The 12,009-nt window shown below is 31.0% G+C and overlaps 1 protein-coding gene across 1 annotated transcript in view; it reads right to left on the reverse strand.

Annotated features, from left to right (window-relative positions):
* kuz (zinc-dependent metalloprotease kuz) overlaps positions 1-12,009 on the reverse strand; it is a 52,301-nt gene that overhangs the window by 8,222 nt on the left and 32,070 nt on the right. Inside the window, exons 7-20 of the mRNA XM_080173752.1 lie at positions 9,961-10,072; positions 9,622-9,742; positions 7,920-8,059; positions 7,528-7,662; positions 7,118-7,194; positions 6,583-6,639; positions 6,047-6,184; positions 5,354-5,511; positions 4,588-4,645; positions 4,084-4,179; positions 3,707-3,794; positions 2,372-2,457; positions 755-838; positions 319-410 (exon numbers count right to left, since the gene is read on the reverse strand). Of these exons, the coding sequence (XP_080029878.1) occupies positions 319-410; positions 755-838; positions 2,372-2,457; positions 3,707-3,794; positions 4,084-4,179; positions 4,588-4,645; positions 5,354-5,511; positions 6,047-6,184; positions 6,583-6,639; positions 7,118-7,194; positions 7,528-7,662; positions 7,920-8,059; positions 9,622-9,742; positions 9,961-10,072 (1,442 nt within the window). The remainder of the gene's footprint in view (positions 1-318; positions 411-754; positions 839-2,371; positions 2,458-3,706; positions 3,795-4,083; positions 4,180-4,587; positions 4,646-5,353; positions 5,512-6,046; positions 6,185-6,582; positions 6,640-7,117; positions 7,195-7,527; positions 7,663-7,919; positions 8,060-9,621; positions 9,743-9,960; positions 10,073-12,009) is intronic.

Consider the following 12,009-nt stretch of genomic DNA (forward strand, 5'->3'; position numbering starts at 1 on the left):
CCAAGATCACTGGATATCATAGCAATATTAATTCATATATCAAAATGTACAGGGATGAGATACATATTATTAATTTATATAGGAAGGTGTGTATGTTACTCTTCCTTACCTGGAGGGTGTGTGTGTGACTCATTCTCACTTGGAGGGTGGTGTGTGTGACTTATTCTCACCTGGAGGGTGTGTGTGTGACTCATCCTCACCTAGAGGGTGTGTGTGTGACTCATTCTTACCTAGAGGGTGTTTGTGACTCATCCTTACCTGGAGGGTGTGTGTGTGACTCATTCTCACCTAGAGGGTGTGTGTGTGACTCATCCTTACCTGGAGGGTGTGTGTGCGGCAAAGCATTTGATAAACAGGGCCATGAAGATCACAAATCCCATTCCCATCAATAATACAGCGTACCAGTAATTCTAAATTAAATATTTTAAATAATTAGCAAAGTTAAAAAAAAGTTTTAATTAATAAATGAATTTTATTTTTAAATAAAACAAAGACTATTTTGTTTATAAGTAGTGCAGCAACAACATGCTAACAGCATTTGAGATGAATGAGGCCTTATATTTTATCTAATGATGTATCAAGTACATTTAAGTCAAACGATAATTAGAACAAGCGGTTTGAACATACAGAAGATTATCTTTGCTAAAACAATATTAATGTTATTTGTGAAGAGAAAAAGAACTTGCGTCATTGAGTGACAGTCGGATTAACATGCCGTAATTCTAAAGAATCTGCATTTATAAATCTTGCTTACCGTAACCCATTGTTTGATAGTTAAAAGAGTCTTGGTGTTGAAAAGAAGGTTCTTTAATCTCACCAAAGGTCCCTCAGCATCAACCTTAAATATCAAATGTTAGAATTAAGGCCAACCATCCTTAAATATAAAGTAACAGGATCTATGTGTGTCTGCCTGCCTGTACCGAAGAATCTCTAACCGCTTAGCTGATAGGGTTATCCTCGACAGTGAAGCTCCAATAAGTCCGGGGAAAGGGAGGGTAGCACCACCTATCCACCCGTTTCTTGTAGTGAAGCTTAAAGAGACTTGGGTCAAAGCTACCAGCAAGAAAAAAACAAGAAAAATAATGTCCAAGATTATCGAAGCCTTTTAAAGTAAGAGACAGACCAGCAAGGGTGAATAATAGAATATAAAAGCAGTTTCGCTACCAATTCAGCTACATTTGTCTTTTTTTATTACTCTAGTACTCAAATATTCTATCTAAAGATTGAAACAGCAAGAAGTAAGCTTGCTTACATTTTGTAATGTATAATGGTATATTTATACAGCTATTTATGCTTTATAGAATGAAATAGGAAATAAAATGCATTTGGAAATGGTCATTTATTACAGCAAAAAAAGGTATAGAATAAGTTAATTCTGAATGAAATTTCATTATTTCATTTTTAAGTTTCGATTAAATAAATTCCAGTTTTTTTCGCGCATCTCCCCAAAAGAAAATCATGATTATAAGCAAATTAAATCTTCAAAATGAGTTTCCTTTACTCCCGTTTAAGAGTATTACGAATCCACGTCTAATTATCTGAAACTATCTTGTTTATAGAGGGATCTTACAAATAAATAAAATAAGTTTGAATCCCTAATTATACAAAGCCTGGCAAAAAATTAACTTATTCTTTTTAATGTTTTATTTTTTTATTGCAGCGCTACTGCAGGGCAAAATTTTCCTTGTTCTTTTCAGTTTTGAAAGCACAACAGATTTGTTTATTTGAAATTACTACACAATCATTCCTTTAAACTTTCCTCTATTCAAATCTCATGAAAATAAGTTTGAAAAGCAGCTTAAAACAAAAAGTTTGTCCTAATTTTTATTTTTATTCTATAATTCTATAGAATAATGTTTATAATTGTGCTATTTTCTGTAATAAAAAGTAATTTATAAGCGAACTGTTTTTCTTCTTCTTTATATTTCGAACATCGAACTCAGTTGTCATGTCGTTAATGCCATTAATGTCGATTATAATCCATTGAGACAACATAATGGATGACATATATATGGAAGGTTGAATCATTGCTGACAATGAAAAAAAAAACATTCCCAAGTTTTTACCCAATAATTTTAATACCACTGCACATGAAGAATTTATTTTCTCGTATTCATTCGAATCCGGTGGATAGGAACCGGTTCTCATCCATACGAAAAAACTATGTCTAGCATCGTATTATATCCAGTTTTCTACGAATATAGAAATGTACAATCATAAGATTAAAACTAGTTTTTTTATTCGGCACCACGGGGCTAAAAAAACTAGTTTTAATCTTATAATTGTACATTCTATATCCGCGGAAAGCCGTTTATAATACGATACGAGAAATAACTAATACAGTATTGCCCAATCCCTAATGAAAGTGTACCTGTCTGCACTTGTAGAAAACATCGCAGTATCCCTGGAAGTTGTCACATGGAGAACCTGGACGCAATACCATTCCATCAGTCAATCCTGAGAAAAATTGTAATCATATAAACATTGTAGTTGAAAAATTTAGACATATATGTATACAAAGAAGTTATTTCTTAAGTAGTTATTTTTAAATATGTTACCAATAATTTAATGATTTTTAAATATGAATGAACATAAATTGTTTTTTTATCAACTGCCACAGACCATCAAATTTTGAACCCGTAGCATTTTTTGGATAATCTACAGCAGCCAAACTTGGAAACTGAAAGCGAATATTCACTCGCAGCAGTCCGTTATATAGCCCTCAAACCAGTAAAAAATTATTTATCAATTAACTAATAAATGTTGATATAATTTCTAGTTTATATTTCTATTAATAGAAATTAGAAATACAAGTTTTTAAAGTGACAATGACACTCATAATAATAAATATACACTTGAAACAAATGTGTATTCTGAGCTGGATCTTTAAATCATTTCAATGGTGCGCCAGATCGGGGTGAGCCAACTTTCCACCAAAGAGAGCACAGCAATTTACGAAATGCCGCGCTGTGATTGGCTAAAATTCGGCGCACCCCGATTTGGCGCACCATTGAAATGATCTGTGTATAATATATTGCTAATAAAAATGTGCAATGTAAAATTCTGCATATATCGAGTGCAAGAGTATTTATTCAACGTTGCCAAAAATATCAACATTTTAATAATATTTGCATCTAATGTAGTATCTCCATTTAATCACTTGATAAAAATAATTATTTAGGTGGGAAAGGGTAGTTTTTCAGGCCAAATTTACATATTGACTAGTTGACCTAACTCTAGAATTATCCTTTAAAACAAGAACATGTTCAATACAAAGCTGTGAAAATATAGACATCTTAACATTTAGTAAACAACCCAATTTATCAACCTCAATTTCATATTTTAGGTTAGTGTAAAAACACGTTTGGCAATCCTTTGATTTGGCTTTTATAAAATGAAAAGATTGGCTTCGATCACTCAATCTGGCATAAATGTTTGAACGCGCCTTACTCTATAATATGAGAAACATATAAAGCCAGAAATTTTTAAACTAATATGATAGAGCACCCACATACTAACTGTATATGACAACTTTTCTATGTCAAGGCAAATTTATATTCTTAATATCTAAGTTAAGAAGGTTCACATATTAATTTTAACTCTATTAAATAGTTATTGAATTGTTAATGTAGCGATATATATTTTAGGACAAAATTAGTCTTTCAAAGTTAAAATAGTCTATTTGAATTGTGCAAAAGTTAGCTACCTTTAATTTCACCAGTTTTTGCCCAAAGTCTTGTAGGTTTACAGGTAGCATTTACTCCCCTAGACATACACGCCAACTCACACAGGTCCCTGCGCTCACAAATACTTAAATTAATAATTCACTAAAGAATATTTTTAGATATTCTATTAATCATTCATATAGAATTTTTGGGGGTATATTTTGTATGGGGAGGGGTAGAAAATTAACATATTTCCAAAAATTTGGAGGAACCCCCTTTATTTAATTTTTTTTTGGTAAGAGAGTAACAACTGCTACATCGTCAGGCTTATTGTTATAGTTTTTAATTTAGGACTACAAGACAAACGTCACTTAGAAGTAACATATGATGTAGGAAATATTAATTTTCAAGTATTTTTCCTGGTGGTGTATCCTTGATGTGAAGATGATAGAAAACATTGATCCATACCATACTTGAGGCAAATACTTCCCTTACACTCCCCTGCTTGACATACCTTAATTACAGAAAAAAATATTATATTTGTGATATAAGACATTAGACAGTTGTCCACGGAAAAAAGAATAATGAAAGAAATCATAAGTATAATTGATCCCAGTTTCGGTGGTCCTTATTCCTTAACCTAGTAACAAGTGAAAATGGTGATCATGAATGTATAGATAGGAGATGGGCCACACAAACAAAATAATAATAAATCGATACGATATATGTTATTTTAGTACGGTTCAGAACACGTTTTAATCCGGCAGAAATAAATCGTGGGCCAAAATGGAGTTTTCCTATACGTACATTGGTAAAGATAAATTCAAACCCCTAAATCTATGTCTATCCTGTAAATTATTCCAACACAGTAGAATAAAGCCAAATTGGTTCTGGAGGAAACGGTTAATGACAGTAAAATTACCTGAGTTCCCTCGTTACATTCAGTCTCGTTGTCGATCTTGTTTGTAGGACTTGGACATCTAAAACAATAAAAAATAGGTAAATATTGAATAATATAAAATTAAAATGGACAAGGTCGACTTAATGACTATATAGATGCACTCCTAAAACTTTCAAAAGGGAATTTTTAGAACTTAATTACGAAACATATAAGTTGCGTAGGTTCATATGATAAATACCCGTTTTCTGTATAAATTGGACAATATGTTATATTTGCTAAAAGTGCAGAATGCAAAAAAATTTTCTGCCAACGAAAAGTTTACGGAGCAAAACTTTGTTTTTGTCCCTAAACAATCTATATCACACATTAAAAGTAGATATCTATGGAAAAGAGGTAATTCTAAACAATATTTTAATAGTAAATGTTATGGAATTTTAGTAGTTTTTGCTGTATTAAAGAATTAAGCAAATCAAACATTTCTATTAGAAGAATTTATATTTGTCCCGGGTAATATTAATTTCTTTTTTTATTTAGGTTTCTATTTGGATAACTTTCTGAAGGAAATAATTTCAATTTTGATGTGGCGAGGGACCACCCTTAATTTTCGTTCGGGGTACCACCCAATTTCTTTAACAATATTTAGGAAAGTTTAAGTATGGGCAGGTTTTATACCATTTTGTAGAAGATGCTTAATACTTCCAATAAAAGTGGTCTAAAAGAGGTAATAAAACTCTTAATAAGAGACTAAAGAAATAAAGGCTCTACTGTTAAATCAAAAAAAACTTACGTAGCCTGGTCACCGCGACAGTATGAGGCCTCTGTACACTCTCCCGTATCCTGACACAGAACCTGTTCTCTAGCCTGTACAAACTTACAACTGTTGGTACAACATTTACCCTCGCTGGGAGAGCATTGTACGTCCTCTTTGCGCTTGCAACGGTTAGCCCTTCAAAGAGGATACTTTCATATTTTTTTTTATTTTGCCCTTGACATAAACAGAGCAGTAATAAGTTTTGTCTACTTTAATCTAAAACTAGCTGCTGCGCCTTTACAATCTAGACGCTCTTTTTTCTAAGAGGTAGGGAGGGGTAGAAAGATATCCTACAACCATTTTCATACATAAATATAAAAATGAAATATCCTGGAATCATCCCGAAAAATATATGAATCTTCCCTACATAGGTGAAATTTGGTTCAGTAACTATCGTTATCTTAAGCTACAGACCAAAAACCTTCTTACTTTATATAATTGGATTGGTAATTAAAATTGTTCTCTTTATTTAATACCATGTATAAAATGCTTGAGATATTTGCAACTAATATTTCTTTATAATCTACATATCTAACATTTAGGTGGTAAAACATTGTAAGTTATTTCTTGCTATTATAAAATAATTATGTTACATAGAATCATTTTAACAATTCCATTTCAAAATTTCAACATTTAAATAAATATAAAAAAATGATAAAAGCATCCGTTCCTATTCTCCGCCTCACTGAGACTGCTGTTCATACGTGGATGACAACATTGTTCAGTACACTCATGCTCGTCAAATCCACAGTCACACTCTTCACCCTTCTCTACAATTTTATTCCCACAAAAAGCTCCGTCGCTCTCCTAAAGAAAAAGTTATTATTAATGAAGGTTAGCAAAGACAAGATTAGATTCATGAAAACTTTTAATTTAAAAATCATCTTTAGGTTTATTTACAACCCAAAATAAACGACTGCAAAATATATTCTATTAGTCCCAGCAAAAAAATATTTTTAGTCCAATGGAAAAATACTAATATTCTCACGTGATGGCCAGAATAAAAACTTCTTAGGAAACCTAAGTTTTGGATTTCTTTAATCGCATACAAATAATGTAAATAAAAAAGAGACAGTACCTATAGGTATATGTTTTTTTTAGTTTGAAAATTCATTTTTAATGTTTCTATGCCGCTCTTCCCCCTCCAAAAAAAATCTAAAACCTATTTATACATCCTAGTTATCTGGAAAATATAAATTTAGTACCTCAAAGCAGTTTGTTTTTCTTCCTTCTTCTACAGCATCCAACACAGCAGAGATATTCTGATTAAATTTTAATGTTTAAAGTTCACAATGTATTGACTTTTCATTATTATACTTATATAAAAGTAACAGTATGTCTATCTGTCTGTGTACCGAAGGATCTCGCTAACTGCTCAAGTTCTATGGTTCTCCTTTACAATGTAGCTTCTCCTAGGTCTTGGAAAGGTTTATAAATATTATGGGGGAGGATACCACAACTCTCCTAAGAGAAATCGCCCCTAGAAACAAATGAACCCCCTAATTTGTTTTCTTTTTTATTTTTTAAAGCTCAAGCGCCCATAGAAGCCTCTAATTCTATGGCTTAGCCAATAGCCAATGAGAAAGTAAATAAAATACGATATTTGAATATTTCTATTCCTTTTGTCTTTTATCAAGGATTAACCTTAAATCTGGCAAAATAATAATATACTTTAGGTAACATAATCTCATTTAATATTATTTTAACTATAAGGAAATTTTTCATCTTTAAACACCATGCCTGTATAGAGCAGCTAGAAAATTTGTTGTTATTATCCCTGTCACCAGATGTCGCACTAGCAAACATAATATAGTTTCCTGACACAAACAAATGTTTCTTATATTTTAAAAGAAAAGAATTTCATTTTTGGTGCTTTCCCTTAAAGAACCCCCAACCATAAGAAGATAGGAGAGGTGGTAGTTTTTTTCCTTTTTTTATGCCTAACACCTGGGAAGGACCATAATCATTTAGGGCCTATACCTGCAGAGCCCTAACCATTCGAGGCTATCCTGTCCAAAATTTAACCTTGCCTAACCTGGCCTAAAGTAAAACACAGGCACATAAAAAGGAGGGGGGGGATCTTCTATGCTGGAATAGGCACAGGGAAACAGACCTATTTTCGTATTAAAAAATAATGTACATTTCTTTGCCTTTAGATCCGCCAGGTCTGCAAGCCTCAGGATAGTCGTGGGGTGAACCAAAGTTATGACCAATCTCGTGGGCAAGAGTCAACTGTGACACTTTGGGGGGAACTCGAGAGTTGTAGTTCACAAAGGTGATGATGCCTGCATAAAAAGATGTAGGTAATAATTTAAGTTAAAATAAATTAAAAATAATGAATTTTAATGGTTAATGGGTGGCTTAATATCTCAAAATCTACTACTTAAGTAACACTCAATAGGCCTGTAATTTCTATTTTTAATGATATTACGGATAATTTTTATTGACTATCATCATTAAAAAAGCCACCAAAGCTTTAAGTTTTGTTTTCGACAACTTAAATTAAACTTTAAAATATAATACATATACTATGAACACTCACCTGTATTTAAACTACGCTTAGCTTTATGATTAATTCCATTGATGTTTTCAGCATAGGTTTTGTACTTTTCACAGATGCCACCAGAGGCGCCACTCGCACTGGCCACCCACGCCAAGCCCAAGGTACCACCAGTAAAGTCCCTGCAAATCATACATATTATTTATCATCCCATAATATAAGTTGTGTAAAATTTTAGTTGTATGAACTCATCACGGTGAAAAAAAGATTTAATACTTATTATAACTTTTCACAAATCTGTACTTTTGTTGGTCTACAACTCATACGTAGCTTCTACTTTTTCACAAACACAAAAACAAGTTACATTTTAATTGTCTTAGTATACTTTATTTCTGTATTGCAGTTTACTTATCTTTGATTTAAATATTGTTCGCTTTTACATACGATGCCTTTGAAGACAAAAATAGTCCTTATCTTAAAATTTCTTCTTTCCCTTTTTGAAAGTCATAAGATTAATATTATAACATAAGGAAAAAGGATAAGAGGATGAATACTCACCCCAATTTCATTGTAAAATATTACTTCCCCCCTAGTAAAATAATTTGTCTGCTATTTATCTAAACCGTCCGCGGCTTTTTGCATCTTGATCATAACCTATATATGTAAAAAAAAAATAAAAAAATTTTTATCTTATTAATTATTATTATTTTTCTTTAATTTATTAGGTATAATTTAAAAAAAAATTAAAGAAAATATTTAAAATACAATTTGATTTAGAATCTTAAAAAAACAAACAGCCGTGGGCGGTCTTAGTGCAGCAGAAAAGTATGTTTCACCTAGTTTAAAAATAGGAGGGTTCACCTTTTATGATCAAAAATTTATTTTTTTCAAATTAGCCTAAATGTAATATTTAAATCTAATTAACATGATAAAACTTTAAAATGTTTACTAATAAAAAATTAATAGTTTAGCTTTCAGCCACCAGGTTCGCTAGTTGTCTACTTCAAAGACATACATTAAAACTAAGGCTAAATATTAAATAAAAAATTTCATAACTGAATAATCTAAATAAGTGAATAATCTGTAATGCTATCTATGTTCTTTCTAAGACAATACTCGTTTTTACAATATTTTTAACATTTTCAAGTGATGTTATTTACCCCTCAGGGTTTGGCCCTTTAGTGACAAAAATCCAAAACAAGAAAAATACAGGCAAAATAAAAATTGATGAACGCTTTGATATTCTAGTTCTATATCCAAAGCTAGATGGCACTGAAAAACTGATTATTATAATTTACAATCAAATGTTCATATTAAATTTGTGAAAATTTTATTTATTAAGAAATAAAAGTTAGATAGACTGCAATATAAATCTTATAAGCTAATAATGAGTGTTATGATTAAAGTCAGTAGCAAAGTCATGAAAAATTAATAATGATAATTTTATATTCTTTCATTAGGTTTCATCAGAATGGATGATAATTCAAAATATTTCTATATCATCCTATAAAAATCAGATGTATGCTTCAAACAGCAACTATAATTGTCTTGAAATTACATTTAATTTTAAGATATTCCCATTTTGAAAAGTGGTGGAATAACATTTAAAATTCAGCGCGGCAATTGCTCAATATAGGCCTCAAGGCCCACTACCTATTTTAGTCCTTCAAATACCTCGATTCCTCTCTTTTATTATTTCCTCTATGTATTATAATATTTAGTTATTTGTTGAATCTGTTATTACCTGTAAGTGAAAACATAGGCAAGACAGAAATGTTCATGATTTTCTTTGCTATGGAGGTTCAGAAAGTTTGAAACATCAATGTTGGATAAGCAGAAATGATTGGACTCATTCCCTGGGGTACCTGACACAAAAAAAAAATTTTTAGTCCATCTATAAATTAATATTAACTCTATAATACAAAGTAGCTTGATGTCTGTCCGTCCGTCCGTGTAGCATACATAAAAAATAATAATAATATATGGAAATTAACATTTGTAAGCAAATCATTTTTTCTTTATTTAATTTTCAATAAAAGCAGTACCTAACGAACACTATTTTACATAAAAAAATTTCTTCTACCTGTGCAGTCTGAATTATTGTATATTTTGATTCTTTGTACTTCAAAAGTGTGTCCCGTATGGCTAAAAGTCCCAGCATCGAACTCAGTGTCCCCGTAGATCTTGTTCACAGCCTATAATGAAATAAAATGTTACTCAACCACCAGTGAGCGTTATAGTATTGGAACCAATTACAAGCGGATGATGCCCTTGGGTTCCATAGATGATTGATTATTTTGCAGTTTTTTTCCAATATAAGAATGCAATTAGTTTGACTATAAACCAATATTTTCCTACACATTATTACCCTTCAAATCATAACATAAGGTTAATCTACTTTTATGTATAAGAGTCATGAAAAGCGTTCATTGAAAAAAGCTAAAACTTAAAATTAGTAATAATCACACTAGCGACATATGACAAGTCTTAAAAAAATAAGAATTATCATTACTTTTATTAACAGCTAGTTTTGATCAACATCAAAGCCACAATTTTTAGTTTTCCTTTCATATAACTTTCATATTCCTTTTCTAACATAAACAACCAACTTTATCTGTCAGAATGTAAAATCAACCCAAATTTTGAATAGACAGAAATACATCTGTAAAGTCAAGTTAACAACTATGCATTCATATTTGTGAATACAAAACAGTTTAAACATTATAAAGGTCTCGAAAACAGTAAAAGTATATGAAATATGATGAACATTGAACACTTTTCTTAAAAGGTTCCAAAAAACGTCGCCTTTCTATTAAATAATTAGAAAAAAAGTCAAGACAGAATATTTATTTTTGAATAAGAATATGTAAATTAATACTTAGTTGAAATGAAATGACGACTAATCTACAAGATTTGATAAAATTTGCGGTGTTGATGTTACACATTAGGCTAGTTTCATCATATGCGAAATTTCTTGACAGTTGGTCATTTACTACTTTATAATTGCTATACATAAATACTTAATATCGCTAATTATCACTTTAATTAAGATTATACCTAGTCAATATACACTGTGGGCTAGAATTGAATCAAGACAAAAGTAAGTGCCGAGCCCTGAGACCTATGTATGGTGAAAATAGACATAAAACCATGATAATTCCAGGTAAAACCAAAATATTTCAGCGGGGGCTTTTTGAGAAAATTAGATTTGAAAATTTCAAGTTCAATTTTCACCCCCTAGGAGTTGCCGCATAATCAAGACAAGAAAAGCAAGTATTATTTATTTTAAATTTTGAACAACTTTGCTTTTATGAAGTCCTTCTTAAAACCTCTCTATATATGATTTATTTTAGGCTGAATTTTCGTGACCTTTGCAAAGCAAGTGATAAAAATGGCCATTTATTAACTCCCTTCAGGAGTGGTTTTATGAAGAACTTTATATAACAAAGTTGTTCAAAATTTAAAATAAATAATATTTGCTTTTCTTGTCTTGATTTTGCGGCAACTCCTAGGGGGTGCAAATTGAACTTGAAATTTTCAAATCTAATTTTCTCAAAAAGCCCCCGCTGAAATATTTTGGTTTTACCTGGAATCATCATGGTTTTATGTCTATTTTCACCATACATAGGTCTCAGGGCTCGGCACTTACTTTTGTCTTGATTCAATTCTAGCCCACAGTGTATACTTTTAATTTTAATAAAAATATTATTAGTATTTTACATTTGTTAGCAGTATAGACTTTTATAACTAATGTAAATCAGTGCGTTTTACAAAGTTCTAAGAGAGTTTTCTAAATAATAAGTTATTTCTATGTATTTATCTATTAACACATGTCAAAATTGACTTAAATACCTATTCTTTTTAAAAATATTACTCACTTGTCATCATAGCTGCTAACCTACTTTTGGACATAATTGTAATTGACGAATCTTAAGAATGTAGGAAATACGGCTAAAAATGTCAATTATATGTAGACAATCATCATTTACATTTTAGCTTAGGTAAGTAAATTTTGGTATGCGTTGTCCCAGAAGCAAATATTTCTTAATTCGCAATATTTTTTAATACGAGCCATGCAGACAAATATGAAAAATCTTGACTTATAAAAGGGGGGAGGCGGATGTGCCACTTT

The sequence above is a fragment of the Acartia tonsa genome, chromosome 10 (assembly GCF_053477335.1).
Source record: "Acartia tonsa isolate MP-2025a chromosome 10, ASM5347733v1, whole genome shotgun sequence".
In the NCBI taxonomy this organism is placed as follows: domain Eukaryota; kingdom Metazoa; phylum Arthropoda; class Copepoda; order Calanoida; family Acartiidae; genus Acartia; species Acartia tonsa.